Source organism: Periplaneta americana, chromosome 2 (assembly GCF_040183065.1).
Source record: "Periplaneta americana isolate PAMFEO1 chromosome 2, P.americana_PAMFEO1_priV1, whole genome shotgun sequence".
NCBI classification, from domain to species: domain Eukaryota; kingdom Metazoa; phylum Arthropoda; class Insecta; order Blattodea; family Blattidae; genus Periplaneta; species Periplaneta americana.
In genome coordinates this window covers 209,209,330-209,235,226 of record NC_091118.1, presented here as the reverse complement: position 1 = coordinate 209,235,226, position 25,897 = coordinate 209,209,330, and the positions used below count along the sequence as shown (strand labels likewise).

The 25,897-nt window shown below is 34.3% G+C and overlaps 1 protein-coding gene across 1 annotated transcript in view; it reads left to right on the top strand.

Moving 5' to 3' along the window:
• Window positions 1–25,897, top strand: part of LOC138695221 (uncharacterized) — a 474,964-nt gene that overhangs the window by 124,524 nt on the left and 324,543 nt on the right. The window contains exon 2 of the mRNA XM_069819680.1: window positions 11,265–11,522. Coding sequence (XP_069675781.1) covers window positions 11,265–11,522 — 258 coding nt within the window. The remainder of the gene's footprint in view (window positions 1–11,264; window positions 11,523–25,897) is intronic.

Sequence of the window (25,897 nt, the reverse complement as noted above, 5' to 3'; positions counted from 1 at the left end):
AAAAAAAAAAAAAAAAAAAAGAGTGGAAGTAATGTTCCATATACCTTGGTAGTGCTGGTGTTCCTCATTGGGCATTCGGCACTAGCGGTGTCAGAGCCCGATGTCTGTGTATAGGCGAGGCGCCTGTGCCAACTTGCACACTCTTGAGAATGACAGGGGGAAAGGTCTGCGTTCTCGAGAGGCAGAATGTAGGGGACCCGGGGCCTTTCTCCTCCGGGCCCAGAAACTCTGTAGTGCAAGGTGGTATATCTTGACGTCTATCACAGAAGACGGGTGTGTCGCCGCCAGGTGAGAGCCAGGCCAGCCTTATTGGCAAGACCTGTCCAGAATTTTGTTGCTTTGTTTTTTTGTTTATGAAGAAAAACCCCGACAATGTACTATATGTTTTATCTATACTAATAATAAATCTGTAGCCGAAATTTTTCTGGTAATTTTCGATTTTCCAAAAATAATTGGTGGTATCATGTATAATTAACCATCCTGAAACCGAAAATCGCTTTTTTGAAATTTTTGTTTTTATGTCTGTCTGTCTGTCTGGATGTTTGTTACCTTTTCACGCGATAATGGCTGAACGGATTGCGATGAAAATTGGCATATAAATTAAGTTCGTAGTAACTTAGATTTTAGGCTATATGGCATTCAAAATACTTTATTTAAAAGGGGGTTATAAGGGGGCCTGAATTAAATAAATTGAAATATCTCGCTTTTTATTAATTTTTGTGTGAATGTTACACAACAAAAGTTTCTTTAAACTTGATTTCCGATAAGTTTTATTCTTTGAAAAATTTTGATAGGATTGATATTTAATGAGATAAATGAGTTTTAAAATTAAAATAACTGCCATCTAAGGCCGTACAATGAAATAAAAAACAAATGACTTCGTCTATAAGGGGCCTTGGACAAAAACAATCGAAAGATATGTAGCATAGCGTACAGTGAATGTATCTGTGTTTGTATGAAGTAATATCGGAAGCTAAATTAACCGATTTGTCTAATTAATTATTATTTCACCTTTGGAAAGTGTAGTTTCTCTAGATGGACATAATGCTATAATGTTATTACAGTAACGTTTGTTATTACAGTAATCGAGGACTGGTAAGATTAAAATAGCTTATTATGCACAGAAAACTTGATAGGGTATTCTGTACATTTTTATTCTATGCAAAATTTTTATACGACTGATATTTAAGGATATACAAGACTTTTAAAATAACAATACAATATATTTTCACCACCGCCTCAGATTATAATGTTGTTACTCCTGCAGTAACTTCTATGTGCAAAATATAAAATGTTTGAGTACAAAGAAAAAACACATTTATCCATTCCATGGCAATGGTACATAGGAGATCGTGAATTCTTACATTTTCGAAAGAAAGAAATATAATTACATATCACGTATCACTATTTAAGTTATTTGAAGGGTTCAGAGCCATAGTGGGCCAAGCGCCATTTACTGAAGACGTAGAAAACAAGGGTTGAAATTAAGTTATTACCATAAGTCAATGGAACCATATAGCAAGTAATATAAAGTATACACATTAAAACTAAAAGATATGTCAATCTTCATTAAACTATGGTTGCATGTAATAAGAAATAAGAAACATGTTAAAGGAATTATCATTGCACCAAATGAGTGGTCTCTGGACCAAAATGATCGTATTTTAATTATTTAAATACAATTTCAATTATGTAACATATTAAACGATTTATCCTTCTATCAAACACGAATGTTCCCTGGATCAAACGTCCTATTTTAATTATGTAGTTACTTTATATTTATTTCTAACGGGTGCAGCGGAGCGTACGGGTACAGCTAGTAAGCAATATAAACCATGGCCACCCTACCCCATTATCTCCTGCCCTAGTTGCCTCATAACCGATGTCATGTTGGTACCACTTGTGAGTTTCAAACCTTTCTTCGGACAGTTGACCAAACAATAAACAAACCAAGTTATACTAATGTATTACAGAACTCACGTAAAATATCTTTAAATTATAGCTACTACTAGCTGAAAGCACCCGGCTTTGCCCGGGTTGTCCTTTTTGCTTCTTCTTTTTTTTTTAATTAAACTGGTTGTTAGACATTTCGGAAATCTCAGAAACTCAACTATAGACAACCAAAACGAATTGTCTTTAATAAGCTTTCCTCGTCCATAAAGATGAGTCTTTACATTTACATGAATTAATGAACTTCTTAGCCAAATGCTTGAAAGGATTAAGTCAATTTAAAACAACTGCACATCAGGCAACGAAAGAAAACATTCATCACGTGTCTTACTTTCAAATGTGTTTTAATTTGTATGTATATATATATATACTGTATATATATGTGTTTATTTATTTATTCTGACGTAATTAAGGCCATCAGGCCTTCTCTTCCACATCACCAGAAATACAAATATAATAATAAAGAAACCAAACTATAAATAAAGTACCATTACAAATGCTGGTCGCACTTAAATTGCAATTACTTAAAATCGAAAGGGATGTTAGTGGGTATCATAGGAATACGTGAGATAAAAACATCTTCTCGTTTCGTTTTCCCAGTTAATATTGTCATTTCTATTGCTACGTTTTGAATGAGTTTTTTCACACAAATTCTTGTTCCATTGCATGATTTTGATGGGTCAATATTTCGCAATAGTACTATTGGTAATTCAAAATCGAGTATTAAAACAATTATATGGTAGCAAACCTTGTAGTCTCAAAGAATTCAAGAATTCAGTTGAATGAAACACAGCTTGCTTACTATCTACAACTGCATCGAGAAATTCATAATATGATCCTGGACTGCGTAAAGATATTTATTGCATGTGTTGTCTAGACTTTAGCCTTCATGCTGTATCAATAATGTTATTTAATTTCCATGGCCTCGTGAAAGTCGATGTTGAATACAACAGACAATAACAAAAAACAATTGACTATAGAAGATTGCAATTTAATACTAAACATGAATGTTTGATCGTGCTTATTTTAATGTTTTTATTGTTTAATCAATTTAACGTCCATTTGCACAATTTTAATGTAGCCTATGTTTTTCTCCTGGTTATGAAGGTTAAATGTGCAACCTTTGGCACATATCTGTCAAAGCGTGTAGATTTGTATAGAGAACATACACACATACATATATACATACATACCCACATTCACTTTTATATATTAGGCTAGCTGAAAGTACCCAGCGTTGCACGGGTTTTCCTTTCTGCTTCTATTTTTAATTGAACTGGTTATTAAATTTTCGGAAATCTCGAAAACCCAACTATAGACAACCAAAACGAATTCTCTTTACTAAGCTCTCCTCGCCCATAAAGATGAATCTTTACTTAACTTCACTTACATGAATTAATGAACTCCTTAACCAAATGCCTGCCAGTGTTAACTCAATTTAAAACAGTTGTAAATCAGGCACCGAGAAGAAAAGATTTTATCATGTGCTTCACATTTATTATTTTTTTAATTTATATGTTTATTTGTTTTGTTTATTTATGTATTCTGGTGTAGATAAGGCCATTAGGCTTTCAGAGAGCTGACGATAATTAGGGAATTCCCTTGTTCCCAGTCTGAATCCGTTGGGGTGACATCGTGAGCCGAAATTTATCTGTCTATCGGTCGTACCAAAGAATCAATATATACATGTATAATTCAGTTTATATTGGAAGGTTTTTTTACCCCTTGACAGCTGTACGTCCGCTTATATCATACCCGGGCTTTTTAAATATGACTCGAGATATTACATCTAACAAATTCAGAACATATTAAAAAATATAAGTTATTACTTTTTATTTTATGTACAGACTGCAGATAGAGTATAATTGGCAAGAAGTCAACATAAATAATAATATTCTGAAAGACATAATTATGTTATAGAAATGAAGTGACTGTTCTTTCCACAACACTTAACATTCTACACTGGCAACATGATTACACGGATAGAATTTCGCAATAACACATTATTGCACACGGACAATAATATTTTTTAAAGATAAGTATTTTAGAATTAATATAGTGTTATTTTCAGTGGGCTTACGTATATTCACATACTACATTAGGAACATGACAAAAGTATCATTTTTTTATTTTACTTGGTTATTTAACGACGCTGTATCAACTACGAGGTTATTTAGCGTCGGTGGAATTGGTGATAGCGAGATGATATTTGACGAGATGAGGCCGAGGATTCGCCATAGATTACCTGACATTTGCCTTATGGTTGGGGAAAACCTCGAAAAAAACCCAACCAGTTAATCAGCCCAAGCAGGAATCGAACCCGCGATGGAACACAACTCCGGATCGGCAGGCAAGCGCCTTAGCCGACTGAGCTACGCCGGTGGCTAAAAGTATCATTGATATGCATACAGTTCGTTTTTCCCTCTTTTGTATAAAGGTGTATATATGTTTAGGTGTGCTCACTCGAAAGCAAGTTACGCAATTTATTGACAATGTGAAAAACACGGAGTTTTTAAGTGAATGCCTGCAACTTTGAGTGACTATCTTTGAGCTTTATTTTACTACGGTCATTACGAATGCTAGTCGCACTGAAATGGCAGTTGCTTAAAATCGAATGGCATGTTACTGGCTACCATAGGAATATGTGGGATAAAAGCATCTTTTCTTTTCGTTTTGCCAGTTAATAAGCTTACTAATACTATCACTTTTGTTACGTTTGGCATGAGTTTTTTCACACCAATTCCTGTTCCATTGCATACTTTTTGTGGATCAATATTTCGCAATAGTACTATTGGTGATTCAATATTAAGTATTACATTATGTGTTGACAATCCTTGCGATTTCAAAGAATTCAAGAATTCAGTTTGATAAAACACAGTCTGCTCACTATCTACAACTATCTCGAGAAACACATAATACGGTTCTGGACTGCATAAAGATACTTAATGTATGAATTGTTTAGATTTTGGCCTTCATGATGTATCTACAATGTTATTTTATATCGTTTTGCTTTTTCCATGGCCTCATGAAAGTCGATGTTGAATACAACAGACAATAATAAAGAACAGTTGACTATAGAAGATTGCATTTTAGTATTATACATGAATGATTGATCGTATTTATTTTTATTTTTTACTATTTTAATTAATTTAATGTCCATTTTAACAATTTTAATATAGCCTATGTTCTTCTCCTGGTTATGAAGGTTAAATGTGCAAACTTTGGTACATATTGGTAAAAGCGTGTAGATTTGTATAGGGAACATACATACATACCCACATTCACTTTTATATATTAGATTATAATATTACACTTGACGTCATAATGTAAATAATGTAATAAGCATAAAAACTCAAGGATAAAGATTTATTGCAGTACCCATGGTAACAGAGTTTCGCCACATTGGAAAACATCTCCCTCTCTGCAACGTACAGGAATCTTAGACTCGCATAGCATAGCATACTCAATTAACGTTCATCTTTCAATTACTTGCAGCAAGACTTTATTCTGACGGAGAATTGAACTTCCTTCTTCGCTTATATCTTTGAGGAAGATCCCTCCTCCGTGTAGACTTAATAGAAAAAAATCTTCCACACTCCTTCCCCCGCTCCACCTCAAGAATGTGGCACCGCCAGATTTGAGGATGGAAGGAATGTGTCCCACAAAGAGCGGGGGGTGTTAAAAGTAACAGTGGTGCAAGGAGCGCCTGAATCACCCAAAATTAAGATTCTACCAGCGGAGTAGTTAAATCTTCTTTCGCATTTCTTTTTTTTTTTTTTTTTTTCACTTTTTTCGTGTAAAATATTTCTTGAAACCCTTCAGCGCCTTCATGCTGAATACACATCTACAAGAAAGAGCCTGCCTGCTTGCCTGCCTGTCTGCTGTTATTAAAATCTTTCTTTCGCTTGCTGATCGTCATTTTAGCTCCGTTTAAAATGAGAGATGGTATAAGTAATGGAATGTTCTGCTTTTAATATATTTGCGATTGTCGAGTGTCGTTTTACTTTATAATTATTGTCACTTTGGAACTCGCTTCAGAAAAGTAAATTACACGTCCGTTACTGGACACGTCTGGATTTAATTGAATTCAGAGGTCGGATTTCTACTTTGAGAATTTTTTTTTTAACTGACAAAAAATTCTACATCTTTTCTCTTCCATCCCCACCTAATTTGCCATTTCCCACCCCAACGTGAATATAAATTAGATGTTTCAACGTTACGCACACACTGGTTGTTGACTGTACTTAATAGGAGTAAATAATTAACATACGACTATCGTACAGAAAGAACTGTGACGCGAGCCCATGTGAATACGAGCTCTAATTCAACGTCATGATAGAGTATTGATTTGATTGGTTGATTGATTTCATTGGTTGATTGATTGACGTGATGGATTGGTTGACTTATATATAATTTGTTCATTCATTTGACTGGTTGGTTGATTCATTTGATTAATTTGTTGGTTGTTTTGATTGGTTTGTTTGTTTGGTTGGTTGAATTTTTATGTATGTGTGTATGTATGTATTTGTTCACACTGCAATGGGTATATACCCGGTGGCAGTGGTAACTAATTACACTCAATAATGACAATAATAAACTTATTAATTAAAAATACAATTAATGATAATATGGGCGAATCCAGAAATGCATATAGAGTGTTACTTGGGAGGCCGGAGGGAAAAAGACCTTTGGGGAGGCCAAGACGTAGATGGGAGGATAATATTAAAATGGATTTGAGGGAGGTAGGATATGATGGTAGAGACTGGATTAATCTGACTCAGGATAGGGATCAATGGCGGGCTTATGTGAGGGCGGCAATGAACCTCCGGATTCCTTAAAAGCCAGTAAGTAAGTAAGTACTAATAAGTAATACTAACAATAATTTATAATAATAATAATAATAATAATAATAATAATAATAATAATAATAATAATAACAATAACAACAACAACAACAACAACAGGGAATTTGTACTAAATTAAATGAAACGATCAGTTAAAACAATATTTGAAATAAATCTAATTTGTATCTTAAAACTAAGATCGAACTAAAACCCACGAGTATGATATGTTCATATCTGCACAAGTACCTTTCAGCACTACACTCATTTTGCTGACAACTCACTCACTGCACTGGAACTACGACACATTTCACTAATTCTATCCTGTTTTCACTAACACTTTAAAAACATTTCACTGTTCAAATACTTTGCACTGCCACTATAAATTATAAAGCTTCACTGACAGGAACACGTTTCACTTACACTACACACTTCACTGACACAACACACTTCACTGACACAACATAATTCTTCACTGATACAACACTTCAATAACAACATATCATTTACACCCTTTAAATACTGTGTATAATTACCGTCTATTAGTAAAGTCGTTAAGCCTATTTTTAAATACATTTTTGATTGTTGGTAAAGCCTTTAGTAAGTCTGCAGGTAATTGGTCTGTTGTTAATTGGTTCATTTATTTGGATGGGTCCGCCTAGGTAGCGCAGTCGGTATAGCGCTGGCCTTCTATGCTCGAGGTTGCGGGTTCGATCCCGGTCCAAGTCGATAACGTCATCCACACCTGTGGAGTAACGGTCAGCGCGTCTCGCCGCGAAACCAGGTGGCCCGGGTTCGAATCCCGGTCGGGGCAAGATACCTAGTTGAGGTTTTTTCCGGGGTTTTCCCTCAACCCAATACCAGCAAATACTGGGTAACTTTCGCTGCTGGACCCCGGACTAATTTTACCGGTATTATCACCTTCATTTCATTCAGACGCTAAATAACCTAGATGTTGATACAGCGTCGTAAAATAACCCAATATAATAATAATAATAATAATAATAATAATAATAATAATAATAATAATAATAATAATAATAATAATCGATAACGTCGGAAGTTGCGAGCGTCGTTAAATGAACCATAATTTTTTAGTTTGATGGGTGTCGGCCTGGTTAGCGCAGTCGATATAGCGCTGGCCTTCTGTGCTCGAGATTGTGGGTTCGATCCCGGCCCAGGTCGATGGGATTTAAGTGTGTTTAAATGCGACAGGTTCATGTCAGTAGATTTACTGGCATGTAAAATAACTCCTGCTGGACAAAATTCCAGCACACCGGCGACGCTGATATAACCTCTGCAGTTGCGAGCGTCGTTAAATAAACCATAATTTTTTAGTTGGATGGGTGCCGGCCTGGGTAGAGCAGTCGGTAGAACGCTGGCCTTCTGTGCTCGAGGTTGCGGGTTCGATCCCGGCCCAGGTCGATGACATTTAAGTATGTTTAAATGCGAAGGCTCATGTCAGTAGATTTACTGGCATGTGAAAGAACTCCTGCGGGACAAAATTCCAACACACCGGCGACGCTGATATAACCTCGGAAGTTGCGAGCGTCGTTAAATAAACCATAAAGTTTTAGTTGGATGGGTGCCGACCTGGGTAGAGCAGTCGGTAGAACGCTGGCCTTCTGTGCTCGAGGTTGCGGATTCGATCCCGGCCCAGGTCGATGGCATTTAAGTATGTTTCAATGCGACAGGCTTATGTCAGTAGATTTACTGGCATGTAAAAGAACTTCTGCGGGACAAAATTCCGACACACCGGCGACGCTGATATAACTTCCGAAGTTGCGAGCGTCGTGAAATAAACCATAATTTAAATTTAGTTGGATAGTTCATGCCATTGATTGGTTTGTTCTATTAATTGTTTGCTTGATTTGGTTGTTTGGCTGATTGATGAGATGGTTTTGTTGATTGGTTAATTTGATTGACTTGTCCGTCGATGATCTTGCTTGGTTAACTTCATTTTTGTTAATTGATTGGCTGGTTGCTTTATTGATTGATTTGATTGGTTTGATTAATTTTGTTGGTTGGTTGGTTCATTGATTGATGTAGATGGTTGGTTTATTGATTGATTTGGTTATTGAGTTCCTTGATTTGGTTGGTTAGTTAATTTGCTTGATTTATTTGTTTGGTTAGGTGATCTGATTTGTTGATTGGTTGATTTGGTTGGTTGGCAAGTATTAGTTTAGTTCCATGGCTCTTATTTCCGCCAGCGATCACGTTACAGGTCGACTACATTTAAATGTGTGCGTCCTGTGATTCGCTGCCGATGACGTTATGCATTTCCTAAGCCTCGATAAATACTTAATATAATCGCCCGCCATTTCGGCTCTTTCGTTGGCGTTCGCAGAAAGCACACGAGGACGTTATTTGCCGCTCAATTATTTGCTGAATTAAAGTGCGTTTGATTTATTATCATAGGAGCTACGACATGATAATGTTTAACGGTGTGGCAAATAGATTCCTCGTCTGGTAGCTCTGCAACGAAAGAACAAAAATGGCGAACGATACTAACTACCTAGACTTTATAGAGCCTTCACTTCCTAAGGTGTAAGCAAAGGGGAAGAGTTACGCCGGAAATAACAGTGATGCGACTATAGTTACTATTTCAAACAACTCATTTTTGTAGGCCACAAGGAATGAAGAAGCGATTATGAATTAGTTAACGAAAAGGCCCCGTCTTGTTAAATTTAAATGCGGGGAATATGAAGACAAGAATTAAATGGAATATAAAACTTTTATTTCAAAACCCAAACATCCTTACAATCCCAACCATGCTCACAATAACAATCTCGAACTGCATAAACGCAATTCCGTGTAACTTTTTTTTGTATTCTTTCCTTGCTACGGTATGGATAATTTAGAAGTTGAATCTCCTATCCTTTTCTTGTCTTTCTTGATGTGTGTTAATATTCTAAATAAATAAATAAATAAAATAAGTAAATAGTTTATTATTATTATTATTATTATTGTTGTTATTTTGGGTGGTAGTAGAAGTAATAGTAGTAATATTATTATTGTTATTATTATTCAAAATCACTTTCTCCAGTCTGTAGATGCATAAAATATGCCAATTTGCATGGGCACAATTTAGATCCTTTTAAGGTTTAGTTTCGTTTTGATTATTAGTTTTTACTGTTTGTACTCAATTGTATTCATGTATGTTTTTGTTATTTATAATATTATTTATTTTTGTTTTGCACCTTTGTATCTTCTGTTTGTGTATTGTGCTGAACTATAATTGGCCTCTGGCTGTTGTTCAGCACACAAATATTAATAATAAAATAAAATAATAAAAATAAAAATTATTATTATTTTATCATTATTATTATCATTATTATTGTTATTATTATTATTTTGGGTGGTAGTAGAAGTATTATTATTATTATCATCATTATTATTATCATTATTATTGTTATTATGGGTGGTAGTAGAAGTAATAGTATTATTATTATTATTATTATTATTATTATTATTATTATTATTATTTTGGGTGGTAGTAGAAGTAATAGTAGTAATATTATTATTGTTATTATTATTATTATTATTATTATTATTATTTTATCATCATTATTATTATCATTATTATTGTTATTTTGGGTGGTAGTAGAAGTAATAGTATTATTATTATTATTATTATTATTATTATTATTTTGGGTGGTAGTAGAAGTATTATTATTATTATTATTATTATTATTATTATTATTATTATTATTGTATATGCATCTCTTGTATGGAACTCCATTACTTCCACTGACTCGGCTAAATTGGAGAATATTCAAAGAAAATTTATTTCCTTGTGTTCTTATAGATTTTTACCAAATTCCGATGACTATAAATATGAGATTAACTGTAAATATTTTAACTTCTGCAGTTTATTTGCTATACGTCAGGATCTTGATTATTTATTTTTTTGTAAAGTCATTAAGGGTGATATTGATTGTGAATCATTCATAAGCAATATCAGTCTTCGTATTCCTGCTAAGGTTTTAAGATTTCATAACATTTTTTATAATATAAATTCAAAATCTCTCTCTCCGGTCTGCAGATGTATAAAATACGCTAATTTGCATGGATTAAGCTTGGATCCAGTTAATGTGTAGTATACACCTTTTGAGTTCATCATGATATATCCTTACTTGTTATTATTGTCAGATATTGCTATTTATTTTGTTGCATTTGGTCAAAGATTATTGATGACTATTACATTGATTGTATTCCATCTCACTGCCATTTATATCATTCATTCTCATCGTCATTTCTTCTGTTTTGTTTTGTTTTGTTTTGTATCTTGTGCTAAACTGTAATAGGCCTTGTGCTGTTGTTTTCCACGTTAATATTCTAAATAAATCAATAATAAATATTATTATTATCATTATCATTATGTGTGTACTGATTCCCTGCAACTGTGTTGCTGTCACCAACATACAGACGGGTTCCTTGGAGGAGTAATAAGTTGTGTTTGGCGTGTTGCAGCCTACTGCGACAGGCGGGACAGCCTGGACAACCTGTGCGGGCAGATCACGGGCGACGCGACGCTGTACTCCATGTTTCGGTCGGACGCGGGGCCTACGGAGTGCCCCTTCAGGGGCGGCCCGCCCTTCACGTTCACGTACAACAGGGGCTCCGGAGAGTGCAGCAACCCTGTGTCCATGGTGGACTCGTGCACCGATGAGTCCCGCCTTCTACTCCGCTACCAGGCCTGCCCCGACGTGCACGGCACGGAGAGCACGGGTAAGTAGAACCCCTTAAGTTACTATGACGTCACAGTCTACTATATACAGTCACGAAGCTTGCGGTGATTTTTTGCAAATCTAGCGGTAGTTGCTAGCCGCTTGGAGCGCTGTGAGTACTAGGAACAATAGACTGTGTCACTGCCATTGTGATTTAATATAGACAGACCAGGTGACTCGCTTAACCCGATCACGAAGGGCGGCGTTTCAACCATATAAATTAGTTGGAATGCATAAACAGTAACATATGTTTCTCTAAAACGTAGTGTAATTGCATTAATAAATTTAAAACAATGATTAGGAGACACTTCAGACATAATTCCTTGCGAGTTAAGGTGTAATATTATTTATGGTGTGAAAATTACGTTGTTCGTATGTGTAATGCATTCCTTTATTTCGATTAAATATTGCGAAAATCTTGTACATTCATTTATGCACGATTAAATAATTTTCAGTTGCATCGCACGGATATTTAGATATGTTGAAAATATAGGTTATGTTTACTGTACCAGTTGCCCCTTTCTGTCTAATTTTAGTGGTCTCCAATGCCCTGCCACTACATATGTATGTTATGTCATATGTAAATTACAGGTTATGTTTACTATATTTAACTTATATTCCTATATTCACAATTATACATTATAATTAAAGATAATGTCATGTATGACACCCGTTACATTCTATTTGTCTGTCTTTAATACTACAATTGAGTACTGAATTATTGTATTTATCTACTACCAAAGAGACGAAGTAACACAATCGTACGTACACTAATTTCATAGGAGTGGTATGGAAAATTTTCTGTCTACAATTAAGGAAGGTAGATGTGCGAAATTAAAATCACAATATAAATTCGTTTTTTTTTAACCTCAAAATAGCTTCCATTCTAAACTATGTTGATGCGAACAGATTATGTTAACGTGTAAAATTCTCTTCACATTAAAATAACACAGTTTTGTAATTATTTCTGCAACATATTATGCAGCAAGGAGTAAACGGAACTTATGGACACATTACTCTAAATAAAGCTTAGCAACGATACGCAATAAAGTTATAATATAATATTTCACTGAGCTCCATACACCGAAATAGAAAACCCGAACAAACATTACGGCCTGGTCTAGATCGAAAAGGCATTGACTGTGCCGTATTTCGCATTTTTGTGAAAAGTTCGTTATCGGTTGTAATAACTGTAAATGGCTAAAATACAATAATTTGAATAATAATATGGGACAAGGAGACGTTTGTAGTACTATAAATTGTAAGAAAAATAGGTTAGAGTTATCCTTCTTCCGAAAGATCCAGGAAGGTGAGTTTATAGAATATAATATATGTTTTATGAAAATAAGATATAAACCTTATGTATTTCGTATTTAAATAGTGGAAAGAAGGTGTTAATTTTTTCAAAAGAACACGATATCGAAAGTACAATACATTTTATCGTCTGCTAGGGAAAGGGTCTGTGATGAGGCGATAGTAGCGATCCTGGTGGTGAGCAACTATCTATGGATGCATATTTCAACTGTATACGTTTGCATATTTAGTAAGTATTGAGCTTCGTGACTGTATATACTAGACTGTGACGATATCATGTCCGTATCTTGCTAATCAATCGTTGTACACTTGAAACAGACCATTCTCGCTGAGAGTAGTCCCTTACAATTTGACGGGCAGATAAATCATCTTATTGGTGCAAATGTTTAATGAAAATCTTGTCTTCGATCGTTAAACGACCCATTATTCACAAAATGAGAACTCAAAACGGAAGAAAACAAATGAAGATAGCACAACAAACGGCTTGGCCTGCTGAACTCGTAAGACCATAATGCTTAGTTCGGCATAAACGATCGATTTTGCACTGCTTTACAAAAAAAATAAAAAATAATGTTTAATAAATGGTACAAAATTAAATATTACAGTATTTTCCCGATCTACAAGGACTGTGAAATAAACTTTCAAGTGAAATCATTAGCTACTGGAATATAACAATTTCATTTTTGTGCCTTTTCTTTGGCCCACTGTGTAAATTTTATAATTATTATCTTACTGATCCTCCTTAGATTATTATATTTGAATTATATCATTACTAGTGGCTTGTGCAGCAAATGCTGCAAACTAAATTTTTTAGAAGTTCAAATTAAAATTTTTCAAATGTATTTCCAATGAAGAATACCAGACATTTTGGAAGTTATTTGCTCCCGTAATAATGAAACATACTCCCTCTGAATGGTTTTTTATGCCAAATACTTTTTCTTCAACCTATCCTTCTTCAGTTTTTGAGTTTCAACGCGAAAACGCAAGTAACAATGTCAGGACGATCAGTGGGTTCTTCATGTGGGAGTAATGTAATAGCTATTTCAGGTCATTGTGGATTGTAGGCGAAATTTAAAAAAGTCATGTTTGCTATGCTTTCGAAAAATAGACATAGCATCTTGGTATAGCTGCTGAATGTAGAGCTTGAATTCTAGGCGGTAAAATAATTTTTCCCTGGTAAGAGATCTTGCTGTAATGATCGGGAGACTACAAAATTTTGTAGGCTTCTTATTTTATCGGTAAGTAATATATTTTGGTCTTTCCTTAGGAACTATAATTTTTGCGCTCTTTCGAGCCAATACTGAAGAGAATGACGCATATAAATATCCACACCACACCGCCATTAAGTATATGAAAAAGACCCAACCCCACTTGATTAATAACCATAAAAATATTTTATTTTTGATAACAATATTATTATCTTACGTAAGTTTTGTAGTTATATATATATATATATATATATATATATATATATATATATATATATATATATATATAAAATAGCCGCCACTCAGTAAATTATAGAAATGAAGATCTAATTTAAGATATTCTCTACAGCTACTTATATAACCCCAAAACGTTTCACTTTCATATCATCAATATAGCGTTAATATGTATAATTAGTGAAAAATAGTCACATCATGACATTAACTATAATAATATTTAATTTCTAATGGTAATAATGTCATCAAACCACCTCAAGTTTTGTAGATTTCAATATCCAATACACAACTGTACCCAGAAAATTACACACCGCAGAATCAGACCTGTAAATTATTTTTAGTAATTCTTGAAGTTTTTAATAACCAATTAATTGAATCTGAGCTCTAAATATGTCAGCAATCCTGCAAGTCATGGCCTTCGTGTAGTAGCCTATTGTTTATTGTAGGGTGTGTTTTGTTTTATTCTGAAATGCAATTAGTTCTCAAAACTGACGAAGGATGGATTTTGGAAAGTAGGAACATTATGTAGGAAAAATGACATTTGACTGAAAACTACTATTTTTCTAAAAATACTTTGGGTTCCAAGCTTCAAAATGAGGTGTCATTTATTAAAATCCATTCAGCCGTATTCCCGTAATTTCCATTACCAGTTCAAATTATATAAAATAATAATAATAATAATAATAATAATAATAATAATTCTTTATTTATACTGGCAGAGTTAAGGCCATAGGGCCTTCTCTTACACTCTACCAGGTCACAAAGTATACAAGCAGTTAAAATTTAACAAAAAGTTAAAGAACAGAATACTAACATATTACAAAAAAATAATAATAGCATAATAAAATCGACACTAAACAACATGAAAATAATACCATAATAGGAAAAAAAAGAAAGTAAAATTCATTGGAATGTAGTGAAAGCAACTCATTTAGTACAAATGGTTAATATGGGAAAACGTAAGGAAGAATATATCAAAATGGAATGTAATAAAATAATAATAAAAAAGAAAAGAAACACGAAAATTAAATAAAATTCACGATAAAAAGGCTATGATAATAAATTCATCGGCTGATAAAGAGAACAAAAAGGGGAAAGGAAGGAAAAAGAAATATATAGCCTATATTTTTACAGAACTATGGCAGAGAAAAGGGCTTATAACTGAAAGGAATCTAATTCAAAAAGTGAAATTTTAATTTATTTTTGAAACTAGACAATGTCCGACAGTCTCTGACATGTTGTGGTAGAGAGTTCCAGAGATGATCTGCAGAGACCGTGAAGGATGAAGAGTAGAAGCCACCGGCGTGGCTCAGTCGGTTAAGGCGCTTGCCTGCCGGTCTGAAGTTGCGCTCGGGCGCGGGTTCGATCCCCGCTTGGGCCGATTACCTGGTTGGGTTTTTCCGAGGTTTTCCCCAACCGTAAGGTGAATGCCAGGTAATCTACGGCGAATCCTCGGTCCCATCTCGCCAAATACCATCTCGCTATCACCAATTTCATCGACGCTAAATAACCTCGTAGTTGATACAGCGTCGTTAAATAACCGACTAAAAAAAGAAAGAGTAGAAGGATGTTCTGTGTTTAGGAATGGAGAGTGTGATATGGTGTTGTGAGCGAGTATCTATTTCGTGATATGAGGACAAATGTTGAAAACGAGAAGCTAGGTAGCTAGGGTTAGATGTTTGAAGAATATTGAAGAGTAAAGTGAGAGAGTGAATAGTTCTTCGCTTCTTGAGACGGGCCCAGGACAGCATATTTAGTGATATAGATAGATAATAATAATAATATTAAGACAATATTTGGATACTAATTTGCTGTGCTAAAAAGTTGAAGAATGCTAGTAAATTTCTCTATTATAAAGCCCAAAGCTATCACCATAGCAACCGCTCCACAATGATGTGCGCTGTTGGGTATTAGCAAACAAATGAAGATTGAAGTAGTTGCAGTTATTTTAATGTAATTAACAATCTCTTTATATTCTCTCTAGGCATTTAGATGAAGGTCGAAATGTCGCAAAAAGTGTGCGCATAAACCACTGCAACATTTACAGAGCGGCCGTGGCTCTCGGTCACCAAGAACAAAACAAAGCGCCCCCCCCCAGTACATAACCCGGCAGTGTAACCGTGTTGGGAATGGACCCAAAACTTGCATGGGAACAAATAATACATCAAACCAGAGACTACAAATGGAAGTGTTGAAATAAAACAGTTTGTAGCAGGCTGGGGCAAAAACATGATTACGAAATTTAATTACCATGCTTCTTGTTTGGATTCGAGGTCCGGTGTATATTACAGAAATTGAATTTGCATGTTGTGTGTTGCCCTTATGTTCATTGGCAACCCGACGCGTTAGCACGGGTTTAAATACCGCGTCTCTAATAAACATCCAAGTTTATTTGGCAGTTTTAATTTACAAAAACTGAAAATATGTTCCACTCTACTCCTTTTTTTTTAAATAATTACAGTACCTTTAACACGCTGTGCGCCATTAATCCGTACGTGGTTTGAAACGAACGAAAAATCTGCTATCAGCGGCAGAATTTCTGAATTGCACAAAAATAATAGCCTATCGAAAAGTTCAGCTTGTTTTAATGTAGACCTAACTGTAGGACTCTTGATTTCGTGTGTCAGATAGGCCTGTGAAGCCGTGGTGGTGTGGTTACCATGGGAAAAAAAAAACAAAAAACAAACAAAAAAAAAAAAAGAAACAAAAAATATATATTGAAGGAACTGCCTGTGCACAATATTGGTATTGCTGTTGTTGTTATTATTATTATTATTATTATTATTATTATTATTATTATTATTATTATTATTATTATTATTATTATTATTATTACGAAAAATTCTACTAAATATCTTGGTGTACTACTCGGTTCTAAATTATACTTTCACGATCATGTTCAATATATTTATAATCATTCAATAAGAATGCTTGGTTTAATAAGGTCTATGACTTATTCTTTTTCTATCCAGAGTCTCTATTAATTCTATACTTTACTTTGGTTCGATCTAAACTTCAATATGCATCTGTAGCCTGGAATTCCATTACTTCAACCGATTCGGTTAAATTGGAAAATATTTAAAGAAAATTTATTTCCTTATATGCTTTTCGATTTATACCCAATTCCTCTGACTTTAACTATGAGATTACCTGTAAATATTTTAACTGTTGTAGCCTTTATGTTAGACGTCTAAATCTTGATTATCAATTTTTTTGCAAAGTGATCAAGGGTGATATTGATTGTGAGTCTATCATAAACAATATCAGCCTTCGTATTCCTACAAAAGGTTTAAGATTTCAAAAAAAAAAATTATAACAGAAATTCAAAATCACTTTCTGCAGTCTGTAGATGCATAAAATATGCCAATTTGCATGGGCACGGTTTAGATCCTTTTACGGTATTTTTATTTTATTTTATTGGGTTATTTTACGACGCTGTCTCAACATCTAGGTTATTTAGCGTCTGAATGAAATGAAGGTGATAATGCCGGTGAAATGAGTCCGGGATCCAGCACCGAAAGTTACCCAGCATTTCCTCGTATTGGGTTGAGGGTAAACCCCGGAAAAAACCTCAACCAGGTAACTTGCCCCGACTGGGATTCGAACCCGGGCCACCTGGTTTCGCGGCCAGATGCGCTGACCGTTACTCCACAGGTGTGGACTTTTACGGTATAGTTTCGTTTTGATTATTAGTATTTACTGTTCTTGTTCTCAATTTTATTTATGTATGTTTTTCTTTATTTAAGATATTATTTATTTGTTTTTGCGCCTTTGTATCTTCTGTTTGTGTATTATGCTGAACTATAATTGGCCTCTGGCTGTTGTTCAGCACACAAATATTAATTATTATTATTATTATTATTATTATTATTATTATTATTATTTTGGGTGGTAGTAGAAGTAACAGTATTATTATTATTATTATTATTATTATTTGGGTGGTAGTAGAAGTAACAGTATTATTATTATTATTATTATTATTATTATTATTATTATTATTATTATTATCATCATCGAGCACGGTGGTTATAATTCCCACCTTTCATTCGGGAAGTTCGGGGTTTGATCCGTGACTTGGATATTTCGTGGTTTGCCAAGTCCCTCGGTTCACGACCCGACAAAGCTGTGCCCGGTGTGTACGATATTAAACGACTGTAATATGGAAAAGACTGCAAGAAATCTATTATTATACTATTATTATACTATAAACTACTATTCGTTCATCCATTAATTCATTCATTCAATAATTCATTCATTCGTTCATTTTATTCCATAGATCTTACATGAGCAATGAAGCTTTAATATGTGGAACAAGTCAAAATTTTACAATAATACAATTACAATTTTTACAATATTTTACAATTTTTACAGTTTTACAATTTAGTAATTTTCTAAAATGATGAGGTGAGGTCCGAAGATTCGCCAAAAGATTACCCAGCATTTGCCTTTTGGTTGGGAAAACCTCGGAAAAACTCAACCAGGTAATCAAATCAAAGGGACTGATGCCGAGGACTCGCCATAGACCATCCGGCTTCAGTCCCACGGCTGGGGAAAACCTCGGAAGAAACCATTCAATGAGACCAAAGGGAGTTCCAACCCAAGCCCGAACGCAGCTCCGGATCAGCATACTATTGTACTATAAGCAGTAACATGAGCTGCTGCCAGGAAGTCAAAAAGAGGATAGCAATGGCAAAGGAAGCTTTTAATAGAAAAAAGGAGCATCTTCTGCGGACTTCCGGAAAAATAACTAAGAAAGAGACTAGCAAAGTACTTTATCTGGAGTGTGACATTCTATGGAGAAGAAACATGAACATTACGACGAAGTGGAGAGAAGCGAATAGAAGCATTTGAAATGTGGGTATGGAGAAGAATGGAACGTGTGAAATGGACAGACAGGATAAGAAATGAATCTGTGTCGGAAAGAGTGAGTGAAGAAAGAATGATGCTGAAACTGATCAGAAAGAGAAAAATGAATTGGCTAGGTCACTGGCTGAGTTGAAACTGCTTACTGAAAGATGCTGAACGGGAGAAGAGTTCGGGGCAGAAGAAGATATCAAATAATAGGCGACATTAAGATATATGGATCATATGCGGAGACTAAGAGGAAGGCAGAAATTAGGAGAGACTGGAGAATGCTGGGTTTGCAGTGAAAGACATACCCTTGGGCAGAACACTATGAATGAATGAATTATTGTTATTGCTGTTATTATTATTGTTATCATTATCATTATTATTTATTTTGGATGTAAAGTAAATGGATTCCCGAGAGATTTTGGATTGTATATTTAAACTTTTATCCATGTGTACTTAGGTCTTTTACTTATATTTTATTGAACGAAATTTCGGTGCTGTTTATATTAAAGGGTGGAAGATTTAGTATAACGATGGTGATTAACAAACATGTATGACCTACATCTATTGTCTGTGATTTGTCTGTATCTAGTTTGTAGAATTTTTCGTATCTACATCCAAATTGATTCGAAGTGGTCGTTAATTTTAGTTATTGCGTCATGTATTTGGTCAATATGGACGTTTATGTATTCTTAAAGGTCGTCCGCGTATAGAGAGTATCGGCAGTATTTTAAAAATTATAATATGTCATTTAAATAGAATGAAAATAATACCTGCCCAAGTACTGAACCTTGTGGAATCCCAGCCCTCTCGGCCCGCCAAGAAGAAGAACGATTTCAAGCTATCACACATTGTTGACGGCCTTGAAGAGCCCATATTGTACATTTATTATAGAAAATCTAGAATCCTGTTCTGTCAATTGTTCGTGTTATAACTTTCACAATTTTTACACGGCCTCCTACAAAATTTAGTAGCCTGCTGGGTCTTTCGCGCGTGGAAGGTGAACTGAGCTTGGTGCTGAGTATATTAGTAGCCCATGTGAATGTTGTATATACAAATACGTGAGCCTTGATATAACAATGAAGTAAATCGCATAGCAACCATTGCTGCCAGACCTTTTCATGCAATTGCATCGTACAGCGTACTGGAAGGTAATTTTCAGTAGGCTATGCATTGAATATGAGGCGAGAGTGTTTTTGTCTCTATGGATTTGTGTTCAATTCACTGATACGTATATATTATAGGGCAGCTTCGAATATACCGCAAAGGGAATCATGCATGTACTGTTGACTGTACAGATGAAGTACACAAACACATCTCGAAAAAAAAAACAACAAACGTTTATTGACTCGAAAGCACAACTTTTGGGTTATTAAGTATATCTTAAATAAAAGAAAATAATAATAATAACATGAAACTTATTGAAATAATTTGCTGCTGATTTTTTAGTAGGTTCATTAACGACGCTGTATCAACTATTAAGTTATTTGGCATCGATGGAATTAGTAATTGCGATGATTCACCATAGATTACCTGACATTCACCTTATGGTTGTGGAAAACTTCTGAAAAAAATCTAAACAGATAATTAGCCCAAGCGGGAATTGAACCCACCCGCGGATCAGTAGGCAAACACCTCTGCCGACTGAGCTACGCCAGTTGCTTACTGCTTAATCAAAACAGATTGAGCACCCAATGCTTAATGGAATCAAAATGATAGACGTAACAAACAATTATAATTTCCTCGAACACCCTGTGTGTGTGAACTTTCACAATATTTTCTATAAAACTTTCTGTATTTTTTCCTATGCTTATCAGTTTTCACCAGCCCGTCTCTTCACTAATATCTTGATTTTGATCTTTTGATCCGGAACACCCTCTTACCATATTCTGTTCCCATTGTCCATTGATAGAAAACACTCTTCTAGTCGTCCGATCTATGACACGTTCAAAATAATTCTGTGACCACAATCAGTGCTGCTGTCTTTCTTGTTGATATCTTTCAAAACGGAAGACAAGCAGAAAAATCAGATAATATGTTTCTCCTGGCTTTAATTCTTTCAGTGCCGCGTCAGTTTTCACTTGTTATTGTTTGTATTTTTTTTATATTCGTTTCTTTTCATTGCCTCAAATATTATTTCTGTGATTAAACCGTGAAACCTTTCATCTATGTTTGTTAGTCTCAGATGTACATATATTTTATTTTCTGTAAGTTAAATCATGACTTAACATGTTTCCTTAACAGCCTCTGATACCTTTTGAATATCGTGAAACTAACAGGTTCATTTTCGCTCTGTTTACGTGGATTTTATTACACTGTACATTGTTTATTAATTTTATATCAACTTCCAAGTAGACCTACTTCTGTAGTGGCAATTGTTCATGTCCGTAAATTAGCATTGGTGTAGGTTACGTTTATAGAAATTCTATTTCCTTGATTATGCAATTACAAATTTTATTGGAAAATCTGACACATCTAAGGAATCAGATAGTTTATTATTATTATTATTATTATTATTATTATTACTATTATTATTATTATTATTACTATTATTATTATTATTATTATTTATAAACACTATAGCCTATATTGTTTCTTGCTTAATGTATCGTACATGATTCCAAGTGACTCTATCAATACAAGATTAATATATTTACAGCTATTTAAATTTAAAGATGTAACATCATTTAGAAGCATTAAATATATTATTCATTTATTTATTTATATTTTTATTTATTTATTTAGTTATGTATCTATTTATTTATTGATTGATTTATTTACTCACGTATTTATTTATTTATCTATTTATCTATTTATTTATTTACTCATTCACTTATTTATTAATTCATTTATTTATTCATCCATTTATTCATTCACTTATTCACTTATTTATTTATTTATTCATTCATTTATTTTTTCATTCATTTATTCATTTATTTATTCATTCATTTATTTATTTATTCATTCATTTATTCATTTATATATTTTTCATTTATTTATTTATTTTTCATTTATTTATTTATTTTTCATTTATTTATTTATTTTTCATTTATTTCTTTATTTTTCATTTATTTATTTCTTCATTTATTCATTTACTTATTAATTAATTAAGTTATTTATTTATTTATTTTTTGTTTATTTTTTTATTTTTATTTGTTTGTGTGTTTATTTATTTTTTATTTTTTTATTTATTAATTTTTATTTATTTACTTATTTATTTATTTATTTATTTACTTATTTATTCATTTATTTATTCATTTATTCACTTATTTATTTATTTATCTATGCGTCATCGTTATTTTTGGAATTGCCTACATAAAGAGACGACATCCCTGTTGCCTGGGTGATTTCTTTCATGAAATATTGCGGTGCAACTTGGCTTCTGTAGAATTTCATGCTACTTACCTGAGGTCATTTTTGATTCCAAGAATATTTGTTGTTAATAATTAGGATATTCTATAGCTTAATGCAATTTTAAATGCAGTATAAGCAAATTGAAAGTTTTTAATGCGCTTAGAATTATTCACTATGTTTAAACAATGAATTAATTAATTTAATTAGTTTAAAGGTAGACTATTTATTCTGTATCTTTGTTTCTATTTTTACAATTATTATCAGAGAACACATTCACTTTCCCATAAATAAAACACAAAAAATTGTTATTGCATCAAATGTTAATTATTATGTTTAGATAATTAATTAATTTAGTCTCGTCGTTTGCTGCAGTAGAAAGAATAAATAGCTAATTTTACAAATATAAATCAATACTCTTGAACCTACAAGATTTTACCCAGAGCCTACGTGGCAGTTTATGCTGCATTTGTTTCATTTGTTCACTTTTCAAAGTACATGTTCACTCACTGCAAAATAATTGAAGATAATATTACAAAAACAACAATTATCAAAATTGCTATTTTTCAGGAAAACAATAATAAAATAAAAGAACACATTATCAGCTATTTCCGTTCAACTGGTGCTTTACTCTGTGTCTATTGCACTCGACATGGGCCGATCTTGGAGTCTATAAACATTTGAAATAGTAGCATATATGTCCTTAACTAAATTTCATTAAAAATGACTAGGGCTGTTTTTTTAATAATGTCTTCAATTGTATTGTAATTAGAAAATAAAGAAGTGTTCTATAGCTGGAGCCATCCACGAACCCAAGCAATAAACATGAGAAAAATAATCAATATATCATTAATATTGTGAAATACTTACTTACTGGCTTTTAAGGAACCCGGAGGTTCATTGCCGCCCTCACATAAGCCCGCCATCGGTCCCTATCCAGAGCAATATTCATCCAGTCCCTACCATCATAACCCACCTCCCTCAATTCCATTTTAATATTATCTTCCCATCTACGTCTCGGCCTCCCTAAAGGTATTTTTCCCTCCGGCCTCCCAACTAACACTCTATATGCATTTCTAGTTTCGCCCATACCAGCCACAAGCCCTGCCCATCTCAAACGTATGGATTTAATGTTCCTAATTATGTCAGGTGAAGAATACAATGCGTGCAGTTCTGTGTTGTGTAACTTTCTCCATTCTCCTGTAACTTCATCCCTCTTAGCCCCAAGCACCTTACTCTCAAACATCCTTAACCTATGTTACTCTCTCAAAGTGATTTCACAACCATACAGAACAACCGGTAATATAACTCTTTTATAAATTCTAACTTTCAGATTTTTTGACAGCAGGCTGGATGATAAAAGCTTCTCAACCGAATAATAACAGGCATTTCCCATATTTATTCTTTGTTTAATTTCCTCCAGAGTGTCATTTATATTTGTTAGTCTTGCTCCAAGATATTTGAATTTTTCCACCTCTTCAAAGGATAAATTTCCAAATTTTATATTTCCATTTCGTACAATATTCTGGTCACGAGACATAATCATATACTTTGTCTTTTCGGGATTTACTTCCAAACCTATCTCTTTACTTGCTTCCAGTAAAATTCCCGCGTTTTCCCTAATCGTTTGTGGATTTTCTCCTAACATATTCACGTCATCCGCATAGACAAGAAGCAGATGTAACCCGTTCAATTCCAAACCCTCTCTGTTATCCATATAATTGTGAAATAATAATTGTAATTGTAAAGTACACTAAAATTACCAAGGATAGCATATCTAGGTTATTGGAACATTTTGGAGTACATGGTTGTAGATATTAACAATAAAAGATGGAGTGAGATCAGAAAAAACCCCACGTGAGTCTCGAAGGCTAAAATATAGGCCTACAAAGAATGATAATAGTTCCACTGACATAATAAGTAAATGTTGCGAGTTCCATTTGATGAATGTTATATCAGAAGCATAATCTGGGCAATGAATGAACAAATGAAGCTCATTAAGTAAGGAATGCATTGCGGTTGGAATGGACGTAACTCAAATAAGGGGCAACGTTGTCATTTTTTCTTTGAATTTTTCTTGAATGGGACGCACAAAAACGATCCACGTTAAGATCAGCACAGATATCATTACGTCCAGGCGGGGATCGAATCCAAGCTCTCTGGTTGAAAGACCAGCGCTCTAGGGTGTTCAAGCACGCGGATAAGGGATGCAGTACTGTAAAAAGTGCCTCAGGACCGTCTTGCTCTACTACTCATTGCAATTATACTCGCCGGGGTTTGAGTCCGTGTCTCTGATGTAGACAGTTGACGTTTCACCGAATTTCCTAATTTTTTTCTCACTGAACCCCGAAACTTTTAAGGGTATCTTCTCCTCCGACACTACAAAGTTCAGTTTGCTTCCCTCACTTGACGATTGCTTTATATTCTTACGTTTTAAAGTTTTTGCAGAGTTAATACTTTCAGCGTGGGACAAGGAAAATGTAATGAAGAACTGACTTGGCTCGCGCAGTCCCCCAAACAAGTGGGGTCTCCAGAGGGCTGCTCCCCACGCTTTTCGAAATCTCTGACATATGAAGAGACACCACTCTTTACTTTGGGTAAGCCTGCGATGCCCTGACGTGTGAGGAAGCGAACTAGAAGGAATTTCTCACTGCCTTGTCCTGTCTTGTCTTGTCTTGTCATATCACACAGTTCGTCTTAACTTGTTTGTCTTTGCACATCTTTCTTTGTATCGGCCGTTGTAGAGCGCAAGACACTGAACTTTCTGTGTTATACTGGGTGTTCAGTTCAAAATGTGTCTTGGCTCGCTGTATGCCATCATGTGGCTAGCTGATGAGCCTAGAGAATTCAACTTCCTACACTTCCGCAGCTCAGGTGTATAATCTAAGAGGCAGAGAAGTTGGCTAGCAAGTACGGCGTTCATTCTGAAGAGTACGTACCGATACGTACGGTAACGCCGGTAGTGGCAGGAATGTGAACTGTTTGGAAATACGTACTGTGGGGATATGGGGAGAGGGTTAAGACGATTACTTACGTATTTGTTGACATTAACTTCGACGGTCAACATGGACACGGAGCATTTGATTTGTGTTGTGGAATGTTACCATACGCAACCGATGATAACAAATACCCTGCGTACGACTTGCCGGCGCAAAACACAGTTCGAAAGAGGTTATGGTAGCACACTGACTGTACAGACCGCCATCTGTTGCTACGACGTTCAAATTATACCGTACACGTTCTCAAGTTCAGATTGAAGAACGCCTTAAATAATAGGCAACTTCTCTAACATATAAGTTGAAACTCGCTTCAAATCGGTGACCCAACAAAAGTGACGTCATGACACACTTTGAAATGAACACCCAGTATTGTTTTGTATTGTATTTTATTTATTAACATTCCATGGTATTCATACATT